The 19,385-nt window shown below is 49.1% G+C and overlaps 1 protein-coding gene across 10 annotated transcripts in view; it reads right to left on the bottom strand.

Moving 5' to 3' along the window:
• The window catches only part of PTK2 (protein tyrosine kinase 2), a 223,555-nt gene that overhangs the window by 183,192 nt on the left and 20,978 nt on the right, over nt 1-19,385 (bottom strand). For 6 of the 10 annotated variants that reach the window (XM_066578756.1, XM_066578744.1, XM_066578753.1 and 3 more), the window contains exon 1: nt 2,605-2,697. In XM_066578756.1, the coding sequence (XP_066434853.1) occupies nt 2,605-2,644 (40 nt within the window). In that variant the 5' untranslated portion in view covers nt 2,645-2,697. Of the gene's footprint in view, nt 1-2,604; nt 2,698-10,691; nt 10,810-17,409; nt 17,428-19,385 lie in introns of those variants that run through there. The other 4 variants (XM_066578748.1, XM_066578749.1, XM_066578750.1 and 1 more) reach the window with 3 other exon arrangements.

Below are 19,385 nucleotides of genomic sequence, written 5' to 3'. Positions count from 1 at the left end.
GGTTCTGGAGGGGATCAGTACTCCTATAGTATTATAAAGCATGGTAATACTGGTTCTGGAGAGGATCAGTACTCCTGTAGTATTATAAAGCACGGTAATACTGGTGCTGGAGGGGATCAGTACTCCTGTAGTATTATAAAGCATTGTAATGCTGATTCAGGAGGGGATCAGTACTCCTGTAGTATTATAAAGCATAGTAATACTGGTTCTGAAGGGCATCAGTACTCCTATAGTATTATAAAGCACGGTAATACTGGTTCTGGAGGGGATCAGTACTCCTGTACTATTATAAAGCATAGTAATACTGGTACTAGAGGGGATCAGTACTCCTGTAGTATTATAAAGCATAGTAATACTGGTACTAGAGGGGATCAGTACTCCTGTAGTATTATAAAGCATAGTAATACTGGTACTGGAGGGGATCAGTACTCCTGTAGTATTATAAAGCATAGTAATACTGGTACTAGAGGGGATCAGTACTCCTGTAGTATTATAAAGCATAGTAATACTGGTACTAGAGGGGATCAGTACTCCTGTAGTATTATAAAGCATAGTAATACTGGTACTGGAGGGGATCAGTACTCCTGTAGTATTATAAAGCATAGTAATACTGGTTCTGGAGGGGATCAGTACTCCTGTAGTATTATAAAGCATAGTAATACTGGTACTAGAGGGGATCAGTACTCCTGTAGTATTATAAAGCACGGTAATACTGGTTCTGGAGGGGATCAGTACTCCTGTAGTATTATAAAGCATAGTAATACTGGTACTAGAGGGGATCAGTACTCCTGTAGTATTATAAAGCATAGTAATACTGGTTCTGGAGGGGATCAGTACTCCTGTAGTATTATAAAGCATAGTAATATTGGTTCTGGAGGGGATCAGTACTCCTATAGTATTATAAAGCACGGTAATACTGGTTCTGGAGGGGATCAGTACTCCTGTAGTATTATAAAGCATAGTAATATTGGTTCTGGAGGGGATCAGTACTCCTGTAGTATTTTAAAGCATAGTAATACTGGTACTAGAGGGGATCAGTACTCCTGTAGTATTATAAAGCATAGTAATACTGGTTCTGGAGGGGATCAGTACTCCTGTAGTATTATAAAGCATAGTAATATTGGTTCTGGAGGGGATCAGTACTCCTATAGTATTATAAAGCACGGTAATACTGGTTCTGGAGGGGATCAGTACTCCTGTAGTATTATAAAGCATAGTAATATTGGTTCTGGAGGGGATCAGTACTCCTGTAGTATTTTAAAGCATAGTAATACTGGTACTAGAGGGGATCAGTACTCCTGTAGTATTATAAAGCATAGTAATACTGGTTCTGGAGGGGGATCAGTACTCCTGTAGTATTATAAAGCATAGTAATATTGGTTCTGGAGGGGATCAGTACTCCTATAGTATTATAAAGCACGGTAATACTGGTTCTGGAGGGGATCAGTACTCCTGTAGTATTATAAAGCATAGTAATATTGGTTCTGGAGGGGATCAGTACTCCTGTAGTATTTTAAAGCATAGTAATATTGGTTCTGGAGGGGATCAGTACTCCTGTAGTATTTTAAAGCATAGTAATACTGGTTCTGGAGGGGATCAGTACTCCTGTAGTATTATAAAGCATGGTAATACTGGTTCTGGAGGGGATCAGTACTCCTGTCGTATTATAAAGCGTAGTAATGCTGATTCAGGAGGGGATCAGTACTCCTGTAGTATTATAAAGCATAGTAATACTGGTACTAGAGGGGATCAGTACTCCTGTAGTATTATAAAGCATAGTAATACTGGTTCTGGAGGGGATCAGTACTCCTGTAGTATTATAAAGCATAGTAATACTGGTACTAGAGAGGCTCAGTACTCCTGTAGTATTATAAAGCATGGTAATGTTGGTTCAGGAGAGGATGAGTACTCCTGTAGCATTATAAAGCATAGTAATGCTGGTTCAGGAGAGGATCAGTACTCCTGTAGCATTATAAAGCATAGTAATGCTGGTTCAGGAGAGGATCAGTACTCCTGTAGTATTATAAAGCATAGTAATACTGGTTCTGGAGAGGATCAGTACTCCTGTGGTATTATAAAGCATAGTAATACTGGTTCTGGAGAGGATCAGTACTCCTGTAGCATTATAAAGCATAGTAATACTGGTTCTGGAGGGGATCAGTACTCCTGTAGTATTATAAAGCACGGTAATACTGGTTCTGGAGGGGATCAGTACTCCTGTAGTATTATAAAGCATAGTAATACTGGTTCGGAGGGGATCAGTACTCCTGTAGTATTATAAAGCATAGTAATACTGGTTCGGAGGATTATTCACAAGTAGTAAATAAAGCCATTCATAACTTCTGCTCAGGAACGCTCTCGCCCTCCTCTGCTCCGCAGTAAGTAAACTGTGAAACGCTCATCTGGCAAAGCTTCCAGACAGCTAATTACACGTCTTTTTCACATCTCAGCATTTCACTTCCATTCTCGCTGTCACCTGCGCAATTTTCTAATAAAATTCCCCGAGAGCCAGACAGGTTAATAACTGCACGCGAATCGCTCCTGAGACAGGATGCGGAATCACCCACAAAGCAGACCCCAATATCCAGGTCTAGGAATACATACCGCCCCCGCTGGTGCAGCCGAACAGCCCTAAAACCTGCATGGCGACAATCCCACAGCGTCCGGGGCTCCTTCTACATCACCGCACGGTAACGTCTGCTCTCTACACGGCTCAGGACATTCCTTCCAGACAAATCTTAACATGCCCTCGAGTTCCGCTTTTTTTTTTTTTTTGTAAACCCTGTAAGCAAAAGTCATGACGAAGAGTGACATGGACAGTGAAATCCGTCTCCATCCAAAGCGGGACGTGGAGTACATGTTTTGGGGGGGAAAAAACACTTTATTTTTGGCAATTCAAGAGTTAATCATAATATCGACTTTATTAGAAGGAGGCGTAAAATGAGGGCAGATCCCAAACCCAGAAATCAGAGAATAGGGGACCCGGACAGAGAGAAGACAAGACTGTACAAGCCGAAACCCCGACAGCCAGAGGGCAATACGAATCACCATCGCCCTACAGTAACGAGGCCAGAGAAGTAGGACACCCGCCAGACTGTCAGTCAACCAGAGCTGAATGACCCTCCAATGAGAACGTAAACACACAGCGCCCTCCAGTGGTGCTAAGAGTAACAACCCTGAAAACTGAGATGAAACGAGCAGAATTAGACTAAGGCAACACGGTGACAAGTGTCGCTCTGGGACTTCGTCAGGGTTGACAATGGTGTTGCATTCCGACCCGTGACCCAACGCGACTACAATACCGCAATTGCAAACACTCCAACTGGATTGGATTCCGGTTCACCACAGACGTCAATGGAAGTGACATGTGACTGCAACATTCCTATGATTTGGCTGCGTGTTCGTTAACCCCTTATGTACCGTCCATACAATCAGCTCAGTTATATAGCACGGCAGGCGGGTGGATGCGACGGCAGCGACTGCGTGGAATCTCCTCCTTAGCCACCGCGCTCGCCATGAGCAGCGGGCCAAGGCTGTCGTACAGAGCGGCACGGACCGCCGATCTCCAGCAATGATCGTAGAATCCAGCTTTGGTAATCAGTTATAAAAAAAGAACTCTTCTGGTCCTCAAGGGGTTAACGAAGGCCCTTTAAATGCAGGTCACAGGGCTGAGCGTGACGCCATCTCTCTGCACCTGTTCCCTCATAGACAATGCTGTGACCGCAGGGCCGGGCCGAGAGCGGTGACTAATGGAGGCATGCAACCCGCAGCTCAGCGCCATTTATTAACGAGGATCGTAAATATGCAACAAATAGAGGTTAAGTATCCGTCCCGCAAAACGAGATCTCGCCAACCGCTGCGGACGTGTATATCAGCTGCGGCCCGTCCATGTCTGCACAGGGGGGGGGAAAAAGCAACAAAAACTCCGGGCTCATTCAGACGGGCGGATACGGTTTGTCGCACTGCTTACACCGTGCATCAGCACGTTTCAAGCGTTTTTTAAGTCCACGCTGCATCCGCGTCTCATCTGTTTTTCATACGGGCACAGAAAAAAAAACGACTTAAGGACCCAGTGATGTCAGCTTCGTCACAACCCACACAAAACAGGGCGTGCGAACGCGTGGTCGCTGCGATTCTCTTATTTTTTTTTTTTTTTATTTGGCGATTTTGGCCCCTAATAAGACATGCTGTTTGATTTTCGTTTTAAGAGCAACATCGCAGGCTGAATACCTGAATACACTAATTCAACTGGAAACGGACAGACCGTGCGCCGTGCGAGTGCGCCCCGAGGAACGTCCAGGAATTACGATCATTAGGATCCCTAAACCGTGTCCACGTGACGCCGCTCGCTGCATGTACTGCACTGCCGCCCCCTGCTGGTTCATCGTGTCGCAGCAGATTTTGGCCCCATATAGAATCTTACTGAAAGGGATATTCCACAATTCAAACCTTTATTTTGGATGTCCCACAAGGTTACGGCTAGACGGCTACGTGTGAACGCACCCTGAAATTACCGTCCAATTCCAGGCCAACTCTTTGTTCAGGGACCGGAGGGGTGCGTTATATGACTCGCCGCTGGTCCTCGGTGCGGATGGCCCACATATCCTTCGGGTTCGGACCCCGATTTCCTTGTCCTTAATTACACATTGTGCACCGGTAGTCTAAGGCATGCTGCTCTCTGATTGGCCAGCGCTGAACACATGAGCTGCCATCAGTAGTCTAACACACGACCATGAAGCAGTGGACAGACTGTGGCCACCATCTTGGACGAGCAAAATGGGACCTGAAACTAACGGATTAACTTCAGGCAATTTATGTCCCCCCACGAGTGTCTGGACAGGAACAGGATTGTTGCTTTAACAAATTTGTCGCACTTCGCTCTGGGGAACCCTTTACTTACGTCAGCGTACAAAACGCGGGTCTACGTAAGTTTCCCCAAGGACATTTTCCATGGGAGTTAGATATTCGGGAGCTAGGGGCGCACCTCTACACACAGCGCCAGCCTCTAGACCAGTCAATGCAGCTTCGGAAGTGACTGGAGTATAAAGACGGATTTACGCAGCGCAGTTTTTGACGTTTTCCTTCACAACGAGCCGCGCTCCACATTGTCTGCAGCCTTATAAGCCCCCCTCCAGGGTTATTCTTTGCGGTCCCGTTCATTGCCGCTTTATTAATAACCTCGTAGTGGCGGAAGAATTACACGTACTTAGCGGTGATGGATATCGCTTGATGGGGGGAAAGGCTTTAATTAAGCAGACTAATTTCCAGATAGCAGGCGGCTGCCCCGAGGCGGACGAGCATATTGGGTTTCCTCAGCTTCCTGAATGGCGGTTACGTCCCAGCTCCAACAGAATTTCCCAGAGCAGCCGGAGAGCGCAGATGTTGCTTGGGGAGAAGCGGCTGCGGCTGCGGCTAACCGTGCATCGAGGCGCCGCTGATTCAGGGTATCAGGCTCGTACCAAATCCAAAATACAACGCAGGCGAAATACGGTCAGACCCTCATCGGATTTTACGGACGTGGATCCGACAGCTCTATCTGTGGCCGCGCCTCGGATTCTGCTGCGGAGTTTAGCGTCGGTCCGTATGCGCGTTTAGCTCCAGCCAATCATGCGGATTTCAGGATTTCACACGGGAACTGCGCACAGAATTGACATCTCAATTTTTTTTGTCGCAACACGGATCTCAGAATCTGTGTGCGCACGGCGGAATGGGACGCGGATTCCGCAGCAGGACTCAGGCGCCAGTCACACGGGGGCGATTGTGATTGTAGCCTGTAAAGGACACAGTCCTCCAGTTGCATGGGGGTCCCAGAGGAGGGTCCGGTATATCGCACAGATACGCCAACCACACTATTCCTATGCTCACTGCCGCTGTACATAGTGAGGACCCCCAACAAACAGCTGCTTGTAGCTCAGCTTCCTGGAGGGGATACTGACTTGAATGTGGTCACCTCTGAGACAAGGAACAGAAACTAACTCCTACTTCTCCTATGACGGCGCAGGTGCCACAGCGACAAATATCAGGAACCGCGAGGAATGAAAACAATGATCACAGATGCCGCCAGCTATATATGGAGACGGCTCTTCCATTGAGGAAGGAAGCGAGACCCCCCCTATACCACGCAGAACAATGAGGAGCGCACCGGCGGCTGCGCAACTGGACACAGCGAATACAAGTGCGAGCACGAAGAACTGCCAACACCGCCATAGTTGTACTCCCAGCAGTAAGTCACCACTAACGTCGCCCGCGGGTCTCCTGAAACACTGTGCGCTGCCGGAAGAGCTATGTAAGGCTCATTCACACAGGGGTATGCAGCGTCCGTCCGTGATATGAGCTGGGGTTTTTGCTGCGTACGCTGGGGGGGTTTTGCACACATTTTCACTGCGCTTTTTTCACAAGTGTAAAAAAACAAAACAAAAAAAACAAAAACACAAAATGACCCAATTGTTAGGCTGGGTTCACACAGGGCGGATTTGCCGCGGCAAAACCGCCCGCGGCCGCTAAGCCCGGGATTAGCCAGCCATGTGGACGAGGTTTCTCAGAAATCTCGTCCACATGGGACGGCTAATCCGCTGCGGTAAATCCGGTTGAAACCGCGGCTGCGGCGGCCGCAGCCGCGGTTTCAAAAGAAGCAGCATGCTCATTCTTTTCTTCATTCAGCTGCGGCCGCGCTCTCCTCTATGGGAGCGCCGGCCACAACGGAAGAGCAAGCGGCCGGACCGCTTCAAAGCTGCCGCGGCTTAAACCGCGGCGGCTCTGCCGGCGGAGATCTCGCGGTTTTTGCTGCGGCCAAACCGCGAGATTTCCAACGGCAATCCGCCCCGTGTGACCCTAGGCTTACTATTTTTTTACGCATGGTCTCCTGCCAAAAACGCATGCAGGTATTTGCTGCATTTTTACGCAATCCCCTAAACTTTAATGGGCGATTTCGATCCGCGATCCGGACCAGCACAGAACATGGGGCGATTTTTTTCTACCAAAACAAAAAACTCATCTGAATAACCGAATGCAAATAAATGTGGTCTATGCCGTCTTATTACACGTGTGATATGGGCTAAATGCACCGCCGTGTGAATGAGCCCCCAGATGAGCGCTGTCCTCTGCTTAAACATCCTGTGCTGGAGATCCCCCTCCTTTACCTGGAGTGATTATTGCCCAAATAATCACTAGAAACAGCGAATTTAGGTGAAAGCTGCCCGTTTACAAGCGTCCGCCGGCAGGGCGCTGAGCGCCAAATCACTTGCTTGTCAGAGCGTAGATTTTAGTTCTGCTAACAATCCAAGCGCCGTCGGCCGTGTAGAGAGGACCCGCTTAATCCAGCCGCAGAAATAGTCACAAATATGAAATATATTCAATGTGTCCTATATAAAATATATATACCGTAAGGGGGCGGAGTTACAGAAGCACATGTACGGAAAAATCACTGCATAGCAGCCATCACTAAAAACATCAGGAAAACTCAAATACATGAAAAAAAGCAAAAATACATTAAAAAGAATCTCCGTCAGCCATGATTATTGTGATAGTCACCCCGTGCTCGCACGGCCGCTGACAGGACACTGCGCCACAAATTGCTCACTTGTCGGAGCCGCCTGGACCCAAAAAAGAGCATTGTGGTTGCTTGGCAACCAGGCACTGCTACATTGTACACAGGGCATTCATCCTTGCATTCCGAGCATGATCGAAGGGTGGAAAACACAGAAACCAGGACTGGTGAGAGCCAGCCACAAGCGGCAAGGAGAGCGCCGCCAGCAGTTACTGCCCAGTACTGCAGTCCAGGTTTCTAGGTTTCCACGCTCAGAGCATGCTCAGAGTGCAATGATGAATATGCCCAACGTAAATTCCCTCTGAAGACACAGAGCATGACCAGAGTCTATTAAAAGGAGTTGTACCAAGATTACAATATATCCCCTATCCACAGGAGGGGGTCTCCCCTGATCTCGAGAATGGGATTAGTGTGTCCTGCTCTGACCGCCAATGTGAATAGAGCGCTGGCCGAGCATGCGTAACCAGTGCTCCATTCATTTCAATGGGGCTGGCAGAAAAAGCAGAGTGGATGCCACCCGGGTGCCTCCAGAGTTCCATTGAAAGTGAATGCAGTGCTAGTGATTACTGCACCACTAGCGCTCTATTCATTCTCCTCCTCACCACTGGGGGTGCTCTAACCCCACAGTCAGAATAACAGGGGAAACCGGGCACCCATTCTAGGGATAAGCTGTAGGGGGTGGGGTGGGAATATGAAACCCCCACCGATCAGCAAGTTATCCCCCATATTGTGGATAACTTGTAATAGTATTAGAACAACCTAAGTTATATTAAAGTGGAAGAGCAAACAGGTAATATTGTACCTTGATGCCACCGGAAGCTAGGGGTTTGACAGGGCTTACAGGGCTTGCATGGCGGAAGGCCCCTGTCACGCCCCTAGCTCCCGATTGGCTGTGGACTGTAGCTCAGGTTCCCTGATGATCCAGCTTTGCCAAATTTAAAAAAAAAAGAAAAAATGACGCAGGAAAAAAACAAGAAAAACCAACAAAAACTAAAAATTTGGGAAAAAGAAAAATATGTAGGGGAAGGGGGGGGGTTAAAACCTCTTCTACAAGATCAGCCCTCTGCTCTCCTGTTCTGCGCTGCTGGAGGACCTCCTGCTTCTGCTGCGTATGCCTCAGCCTGTGACCTTCACACCCTCTGCTGAAACACTCGGTGCTGCTGGACCCGTTCCTTCCACAAGATCAGCACAGTCCAAGACATTCTCCTCTTACCACAATGTGTACTTCTTACAAGCTCAATCTTCTTATCTGCTGAAATACTCTGCACTGCTCTAAGATCCCATCCCCTTCAATATGAAACTAAGTATATGAACTCCCCCAAGACCAAACAGCAGCACTCTCCTGAACAGCCGGCTGATCCTCCTCTTTACATCATGTATCCCACAGTTTGGGAACTTACTGAAGATCAGCACTCCTCTGCTGAAATACTCCGCGCTGCTGTGACCTGCTCCTTCCGTTATACGCACTCTCACAAGATCAGCTGTCTGCTCTCCTGAGATACTCTGCGCTGCTGAGAGTCTCATCCTCAGGCTACCTACACAAGGGCGAGACACACGGCCCGATATCACGCTCCAGAACATGCAGTTTACCTGCGGGTGCGAGGTGATTTTCAGGCAAAAACCTGATTCTGCCTGAATGGGGAATTCTGTTTCCCATTGACTTCAAAGGGAAACCTGGCATCGCACTTGGGAGCCATGCAACGCATTGAGAGGTCCCATTGAAATCAATGGCCGATGCGTTGCGAGGATTGTGAAGCGACAGGACATCGCTCGTGTATTAAAACAAGAATAGGATTCACGATGCCACGGGATTTGTGCGCTGTCGCCTTATGTCAGGCCTCATGGCCACGGGCATAACTGAACTGCAGATGATCCGCAGTGGCATGTGCTTATAGACTATCATTGGGCATCCGCATGTAAATACCTGTGGATGTCATTTCTATCCGCACGACGGGGAAAAAATGCAGCATGCTCCACTTTCCTGTAGATCCCGTAGGGACGGCTTCCATTGAAGTAAATGGAAGCCGTCCACTCCACGGCCCACCCATAGCTGAGACTGCAGACATGCCGCAGATCGCGCAAGAGAGCAGGAGATTTAAAAAAGACACGGCACATGCTCCATCCAGAAGAAACTGCGTCCGCGACGGAGGAGACATGCGCCGCGTCTGGACAGGGGAGTAAATGTATGTTTTGCCTCATGTCTGCGGGCACGGCAGGAATCCGTTGCTGGATTCTGCACTCTGTATCCGTGCGTGCCCGTGGACATGAGGCCTGACTCTGCCTGTCAGTATACTCTTGTGCTGAAATACTCTGTACTGCGGTGGACTTCCACAGGATCAGCATCTCCTGAAATGTTCTCTGCAACGCTGACCCCCTCATTATGTGACTGTCTATTACCTCCCACATCAGCCCGCCCCCCTTTAATGGACTATTTCGGTCTGTAATAAGGACCAAAATAGGACATGCTGCGTTTTATTCCGCAAGCGTGAAAACCGCAGGTCTGAGTGCGCCAATGTAAGTCAATGGTGATTCAGTGCCCCGTCTTAGGAGTGTATTTACGCCTGTGTGAATGAGCCCTTTGCCTATGACCTTTCATAAGATCAGCCTCTCCTATCCAGAAAACCGCCCAGCAGCACGGAGTATTTAAGCGGACAAGTGCGTCTTCCGTGAGATTAGTGCCATAGATCGAGAGTCTCTTGGCTCCGGGGGGACATTTGCAGCGCTTTCCCCTGAGTCAGTCACTGAGCATTTATCTCTCTGCACAGGATTAGTAAGAAAGTGTCATCCAGAGGAGTCTGGAAGGAGGAAGGAGAGAAGTCTTGAGGAGCCGGTGGGCAATCTTCATCCTGCTTCCTGATCACAGCACTCATGTGCTCCTGCGAGGTCTCCTGCTCAGCGGATCGATGGACACGACCCCCCAGGGATGTAAATCTGACAATACACGTTCTATAGGAGACAGCAAGACTGACTAACTGCACGGACATCTGAAGCAGCGCCACCTGCAGGTTAATCTGTGAACTGCAGGACTGATCTTACTATACAGGGGGGGTCACCACATACAAGGGTGCAACCACAGAGAGAAAGGTGTCCCCTCTGGCGGTGGCAGCGGGCACACACATGGAATATGAATGAAGCAAAGGTTTACCTTACTTGGCACGAACTTGGCGCCGTCCTCCGCTCTTCACATCTGGACTTGCCTGCGAAACGCTACGAACTGAAGCTTTGGCTCCGAGTGCAGAAACCACAAACCCAACGCGCTCGGCCTGCAGAGAGAGGATTTGCGCACATATTAACACCGCGGAAGCTTCTTTAACCCCTTCCAGTCAGAAAGGAAGAATTATCAAGTTATCCAGATATTTTATCTAGTTCTCCAGTCTAGAACCACAAAGCTGGCACTGACTGACATGGCAGGTAGAGCCCACTCTGCCAGCTTCACCACCTCACCCAGCAGCGGACGCCAATCATATCCAGCCTGTCTATACCCCATGCAGCAATGTCAGCAATTATGTGGATCCCCCATGAAATAATCATTTTGAAGCATCTTTCATTAAAGCTATACATTGTACTGTTCCTCTCTAATTCCTCCTGGAAATGTATGGGGAAAGGAGGCCAACTGGGTGTTAAGCATTGAGGGGTGGCGTTTCAACCGTCTGAATTTGTCGGCACTAACGGGACTGCGGCAGTCTGCGTAGGGACAACCCCAACTTTATTCTCATTTTTAGGAGGAGCAAATGAGGACCAGCACAACAGGGATTTAGGGAAAGATGGTCCAGGAGGAATTAAAAGCAATTACTAGCAGAGGGAAGGGTCCTCTTTAACCTCTTCCTGCTGCAACCATTATTCATTTTTTCCTCCCCAAATCAAAAAAAAAAATCATAACTTTCTGTTTTTCCGGCGACCAACTAGACGAGGGCTTGTTGCACCCGGTTGGCTGCGCTCCTCCTGTGCCAGCGCTCCATGGCCTTTGCGTAGTACGTATAGCCCAGGATTAGTGCCGTTTGTTTCTCCCCTCACCGAGTGCTGTAGAGAGTAGCGCCGGCTCCCATGAGCGTATACCGCCGTGGAGCCGGTGGTGAGCAGCCATATCGCTGCGCCCGACATCATCATGCCCGCACGCTCTCACACAGTCCAACTCGTGTCTTATTTCCCGCTCGGTCACTTAGCGACGTTGTGTGTACAGCATTTATTACGTAGCCAGCCATAGAGAATAATCGGGCGCTCTCACATGTAATACGCGGTAAAATGGAACGTGCTGACTCAATCACCGCGTACGATGCGCATGTAATACACAGTGATATTGCGCCCGTGTGAGCCTGTCCCTAAACTACCCCCCCATCGCCCTATGATCACCCCCCTCTCTCACCCCTTCCCCCACAAAGTGTAGAACGCCCGTCCATTGTTTCTTCTTGTCCCATTCTGTCCGTTGGGTGGTAATGATGCTCAGGCAGCGCTCCGCGACGGCGTCTCGTTATCCGCTGTTCACGCTCTACATTTTTTTAAAAAGCCATTAAAAATATAGCGCAGTGCTTCGTAGCGCGGGTCTGCTGCGGTGTTCTCAGTGGTCGTCGTGTCGCTCGCAGGCAGCGTTACATTGTTGCATCCGTTTCTCCTCCAGCTGGTTTTTCTTTTCAGTTTATAAGCCATTCCTTAAAAATATCAATGGTTCACTGGTGCGGGCAGAGTACGCGGGCGGAGAACACGGGCGGAGTACGCGGGCGGAGTACCGCAGAACAGGCCTGCGCCATGCTTCCTTCCAACGGTTCAGTAAGCGATACCAAAACTGTGAGGTGGACATAACGGAGTACTGCGACACCTCCCACAAAAAAAAAAATCCTCATCCGCTCGTACTGGTCCGCCACCGCTGCGGCAGTTATATACCACGTATGTATGGACGGCTACTACACCGGCGTCCCACTATACAAATCCCTCCATGCTGCAAATACAGGGGTCTGCGGGACAGTGAGACGATACTGAGCGGGAATCTCACTACCCCGGGTGTCCAGGCGTGTGGAAAGGGGGCGTCATATGTGCAAGTGACCCGACCAAAAAAAAAGGTCTACACACTCCCGACTGACCCCTCAGTGGTAGTACGGGAGTAGGGGGCTGCCACGAGTAAGCAACAAGATTAGGGGGGGTGCAGACCCAACCGCCCAGGTGCCTCCGCCATACCTGATGAAGAGCAGAGCCGGGACCAACAGGTAGAGATCTGCCCCATTCAGACCGCTGCGCTCTGCGAGGAGCCCCCGGGAAGGAGGACATCCAGGAAGTTCCAGGAGCAGCTTGTTGAGTGCCTTCTGTGTCAGACCGCCGCACCTCAGCGAGCGCCACTTTCTACACCCCATCCCTGCCGCTGAGGTCAAGAAATACCCCCCACAAAAGTGCCGGGCTTGCAGCAAGCATGGGAGGAGGAGGGATGCCCAGTTTTATTGCCCCGTGTGCCCATCCCAACCAGTAATTACCCGTTTTCAGAAATGTCACAGTTTTATATGATTAATTTTATTTTAGATTTAGGGAATGCCAAATGGGGTTTTGGGGGGTTATTTTTAGGGAGTCTTATTTTTTTCTGCACAAGTAAGCAGTGGGGCCTGGAGTCCAGCGGGCGGGCCCTCCATCATTGGCCAGGCCGTGTGTCCTGTAAGTACCAGTGCTATAACATTTGGGGTGCGTCTCCCCAGTTTCCTGTTTTAAACTAATTCCTACAAAATCCGCAGCGCCCCCCTACATTGTGGCGTCTAGTTTTCACAATGGGGTCAGTTGTGGGGGTTCTCTGTCGTTTTGGCCGCTCAGGGGCTCTACAAGTTGGCAAATGTCTGTTCTGAAAGCCGCCGGCTGCTGCTATCAGTTTGGGCCCCGTTGTGCATACAGACAGAATACTAGGGCCACAATGGGTATGTCTCTGAACACAGGACAAACGGGGGGATCCATTTGCGGTGCAAATCCTCATTTTCATGTGCACAATAGAGGAAAAAATGTCTTTAAAATGACATATTTGCAAAAATACACTGTTTTATTTTTTTTCTCCTCTAAATTGCATTAAGGCCGCCTGCAGACGGCCGGGTCAGATATCCTACGGGAACTCTCGCAGCGGGACCCGACCCGAGCGCCTGCAGGGAACAGTGCGGCGCCCACCTCTCCCGCATGTTCCCTCAGCGGTATAATATATAACAACCAATCACAGTGCAGCTTTCATGTTACTTCAGCGGTATAATATATAACAACCAATCACAGCGCAGCTTTCATGTTACTTCAGCGGTATAATATATAACAACCAATCACAGCGCGGCTTTCATGTTACTTCAGCGGTATAATATATAACAACCAATCACAGCGCAGCTTTCATGTTACTTCAGCGGTATAATATATAACAACCAATCACAGCACAGCTTTCATGTTACTTCAGCGGTATAATATATAACAACCAATCACAGCGCGGCTTTCATGTTACCTCAGCAGTATAATATATAACAACCAATCACAGCACAGCTTTCATGTTACCTCAGCGGTATAATATATAACAACCAATCACAGCGCAGCTTACAGGTTACCTCAGCGGTATAATATATAACAACCAATCACAGCGCAGCTTACAAGTTACCTCAGCGGTATAATATATAACAATCACAGCAGCTTTCATGTTACCTCAGTGGTATAATATATAACAACCAATCACAGCGCAGCTTTCACGTTACCTCAGGGGTATAATATATAACAACCAATCACAGCGCAGCTTTCACGTTACCTCAGTAGTATAATATATAAGAACCAATCACAGCGCAGCTTTCATGTTACCACGGTATAATATGTAACAACCAATCAAAGCGCAGCTTTCATGTTACCTCAGCAACATAATATATAACAACCAATCACAGCGCAGCTTTCACGTTACCTCAGCAGAATATATAACAACCAATCACAGCACATGTACCTCAGTACATAGATACAATACCAGAACCAAGCTTATAACATGTATGCAACGCAAACAAACCCAAGTACATAGCTACAATACCAGAACCAACCTCAGTACATAGCTACAATACCAGAACCAACCTCAGTACATAGCTACAATACCAGAACCAACCTCAGTACATAGCTACAATACCAGAACCAACCTCAGTACATAGCTACAATACCAGAACCAACCTCAGTACATAGCTACAATACCAGAACCAACCTCAGTACATAGCTACAATACCAGAACCAACCTCAGTACATAGCTACAATACCAGAACCAACCTCAGTACATAGCTACAATACCAGAACCAACCACAGTACATAGCTACAATACCAGAACCAACCTCAGTACATAGCTACAATACCAGAACCAACCTCAGTACATAGCTACAATACCAGAACCAACCTCAGTACATAGCTACAATACCAGAACCAACCTCAGTACATAGCTACAATACCAGAACCAACCTCAGTACATAGCTACAATACCAGAACCAACCTCAGTACATAGCTACAATATCAGAACCAACCTCAGTACATAGCTACAATATCAGAACCAACCTCAGTACATAGCTACAATACCAGAACCAACCTCAGTACATAGGTACAGCACCAGAACCAAGCCCATAATATATATGCAACACAAACCAAACTCAGTATATAGATACAATACCAAAGCCAACCTCAGTACAATACATACAATACCAGAACCAACCTCAGTACATAGCTACAATACCAGAACCAACCTCAGTACATAGCTACAATACCAGAACCAACCTCAGTACATAGCTACAATACCAGAACCAACCTCAGTACATAGCTACAATACCAGAACCAACCTCAGTACATAGCTACAATACCAGAACCAACCTCAGTACATAGGTACAGCACCAGAACCAAGCCCACAATATATATGCAACACAAACCAAACTCAGTATATAGATACAATACCAAAGCCAACCTCAGTACAATACATACAATACCAGAACCAAGCTCTGTAGAGATATAATACCAGAACCAAGCTCATAATACACACCAGAACCAAGCTCATAACATATGTGCAACACAAACCAACCTCAGTACATACATGCATACAATACCACAACCAACGTCAGTATATACATACAATACCACAACCAAGCTCAAAACAGATATGCAACCCAAACCAATCTCAGTACATAGCTACAATACCAGAAGCAACCTCAATACATAAATACAATACTAGAACCAAGCTCACAGCATATATGCAACGCAAACCAACCTCAGTATATAGATACAATACCAGAACCAAGCTCAAAGCATATATGCAACGCAAACCAACCTCAGTACATAGATACAATACGAGAATCAACCTCAGTACAAACATACAATACCAGAACCAAGCTCTGTAGACATATAATACCAGAACCAAGCTCTTAATACCACACCAGAACCAAGCTCATAACATATATGCAATACAAACCAACCTCCGTACATAGATATAATACTAGAACCAACCTCAGTACATACATACAATACCAGAACCAAGGACATAACATATATGCAACGCAAACCAACCTCAGTACATAGATACAATACCAGAACCAATCGTAGTAAATAGATAAAAATACCAGAACCAACCACAGTACATAGATACATTACCAGAACCAAGCTCATAACATATATGCAACACAAACAAACCTAAGTACATAAATACAATACCAGAACCAAGCTCTGTGGAGATATAATACCAGAACCAAGCTCATAACATATATGCAACACAAACCTACCCCAGTACATAGATATAATACCACAACCAAGCACATGGCATAAATACGGTAGCAGAACTAAACAACTGTGTTGCAGTGGCGCCAGTGGGCGGACAGTGGCACCTCAGACCATCAGAAGGGAGAGGACGCTGCTACATGGAGGAAGATAACCATATGGCCACATGGACCTAAGGAAGCCATCATCCCAAGGGTACGTCTGCTTGGTGGGGGGCACCCTGTGTGACCACGCGGGTCACATGGCTACGGCCGGCCATGTTCATGCAGAAACTAGGCTGAATCTGCGTCAAGAAGCGTCTGCCATTTTTTTAAACCGTCGGCGGATCTGATTCACTGTAGTATTTGCCACGGGGCGGTGCGGATACCATGTCATATATATGAGATTATTACATAATAAGATCTACATAAAGGAGAAACCCCTGAAGGGGCGAGAACACGGATCTGCTCTCCAAATGCAGTGTAAAGGATGGAGGACTTCATTCTGGTTGCCAGGGCAACAGCCAAGAACGTATAGGTATAAATACACTGCATTACATGTGTAGCGCTTAGTGACCATGGCGATCATATACACAGGTCCCCAGACGTAACCATGGCAACGAGAAAGAAAATATTCCTTACACCGGACAGGGCATGCTGGGAGTTGTGGTTCTGCAAAAGCTGGAGAGCCACCAGTTGGAGATGCCGGCCGTGGACAGCCCTGGGGGTGGAGGGGGATCCAAGCCGACTGGCAATGTAAATATCACTTGTGGGAATGTCAGGTCATCGTCACGTCTCCAGCCGCGGTCCTGGGCGGTCAGGATCGCGCTCTGTGATCACCGCCCGTACGGACTCTACAGGTCCGCGGGTCACACGTATCCACCACTAATAAGGGGAGACGGTGCCGCCATCCATCGTGCACATGGCGGAATAAAGACAGCAGCGAAGTACAAAGAGGGTGTGAGAACGGCGCAGGGCGACAAGGCGCACGGTGACAGGCGCACGGTGACAGGCGTGCAGATGGATGTAGAGGCGAGACAGTAGAGCGTGCAGTGAAGGAGCCCCCTCCATATTTGCTGAGACCCCTCCAGTACGGACCCCCACCCCCCCATCAGCTCAGTGTTACACCCCGTGTGCCCAAGAGACGGGCAGTAAGTGGCATGACGGTACCGTGCTGAGCGCCTGGCATTTCCTCCACGGCTCCAATCTCCGCTTCCTCTTGTAATCCCCCTGTTCTGGCAGCTGAGAGGACGGCGGCGCAGGAAGCGGAGCGCAAGGAGGAGCGAAATACACGGCCAGCAAATACCGGGAGCAGGAAGTGTGTGCAGCGTGATAGGAGGTGACAGCAGGGACTACTACTCCCATCATCCACCACACAAGGCACATCCAGGGACCACTACTCCCATCATCCACCACACAGGGCACAACCAGACCACAGACCACTGCTCCCATCATCCACCACACGGCACAGCCAGGAGGAAACCAGAGACCACTAATCCCATCATCCACCACACAGGGCACAACCAGGGACCACTGCTCCCATCATCCACCACACAGGGCACAATCAGGGACCACTGCTCCCATCATCCACCACACAGGGCACAACCACGAGGTGACAGCAGGGACCACTACTCCCATCATCCACAACACAAGGCACATCCAGGGACCACTGCTCCCATCATCCACCACACAGGGCACAACCAGGAGGTGACAGCAGGGACCACTGCTCCCATCATCCACCACACAGGGCACAACCAGGAGGTGACAGCAGGGACCACTGCTCCCATCATACTCCACACAGGGCACAACCAGGAGGTGACAGCAGGGACCACTACTCCCATCATCCACCACACAGGGCACAACCAGGGACCACTGCTCCCATCATCCACTACACAGGGCACAACCAGGGACCACTGCTCCCATCATCCACTACACAGGGCACAACCAGGAGGTGACAGCAGGGACCACTGCTCCCATCATCCACCACACGGCACAGCCAGGAGGAAACCAGAGACCACTACTCCCATCATCCACCACACAGGGCACAACCAGGGACCACTGCTCCCATCATCCACTACACAGGGCACAACCAGGAGGTGACAGCAGGGACCACTGCTCCCATCATCCACCACACAAGGCAAGTCCAGGGACTACTGCTCCCATCATCCACCACACAGGGCACAACCAGGAGGTGACAGCAGGGACCACTGCTCCCATCATACTCCACACAGAGCACAACCAGGAGGTGACAGCAGGGACCACTACTCCCATCATACACCACACAGGGCACAACCAGGAGGTGACAGCAGGGACCACTGCTCCCATCATCCACTACACGGCAAAGCCAGGAGGAAACCAGAGACCACTACTCTAATCATCCACCACACAGGGCACAACCAGACCACAGACCACTGCTCCCATCATCCACCACACGGCACAGCCAGGAGAAAACCAGGGACCACTGCTCTCATCATCCACTACACAGGGCACAACCAGGGACCACTGTTCCCATCATCCACCACACAGGGCACAACCAGGAGGTGACAGAAGGGACCACTGCTCCCATCATCCACCACACAGGGCACAACCAGACCACAGACCACTGCTCTCATCATCCACCACACAGCACAGCCAGGAGGAAACCAGAGACCACTACTCCCATCATCCACCACACAGGGCACAAACAGAAGAGCACCAGAGACCACTACTCCCATCATCTACCACACGGCACAACCAGAAGAACATCAGGGACCACGACTCCCATCATCCACCACACAGGGCACAAACAGAAGAGCACCAGAGACCACTACTCCCATCATCTACCACACGGCACAACCAGAAGAACATCAGGGACCACGACTCCCATCATGCACCACACGGCACAGCCAGGAGGAGACCAGAGACCACTACTCCCATCATCCACCACACAGGGCACAACCAGAAGAACACCAGAGACCACTACTCCCATCATCCACCACACAGGGGACAACCAAAAGAACTTCAGGGACCACGACTGCCATCATCCACCACACAGGGCACAACCAGGAGAACACCAGAGACCACGACTCCCATCATCCACCACACAGGGCACAACCAGGAGAACACCAGAGACCACGACTCCCATCATCCACCACACAGGGCACAAC

The sequence above is a fragment of the Eleutherodactylus coqui genome, chromosome 9, assembly GCF_035609145.1.
Source record: "Eleutherodactylus coqui strain aEleCoq1 chromosome 9, aEleCoq1.hap1, whole genome shotgun sequence".
Lineage (NCBI taxonomy): Eukaryota > Metazoa > Chordata > Amphibia > Anura > Eleutherodactylidae > Eleutherodactylus > Eleutherodactylus coqui.
This window is presented reverse-complemented; position numbering and strand designations above follow the sequence as displayed.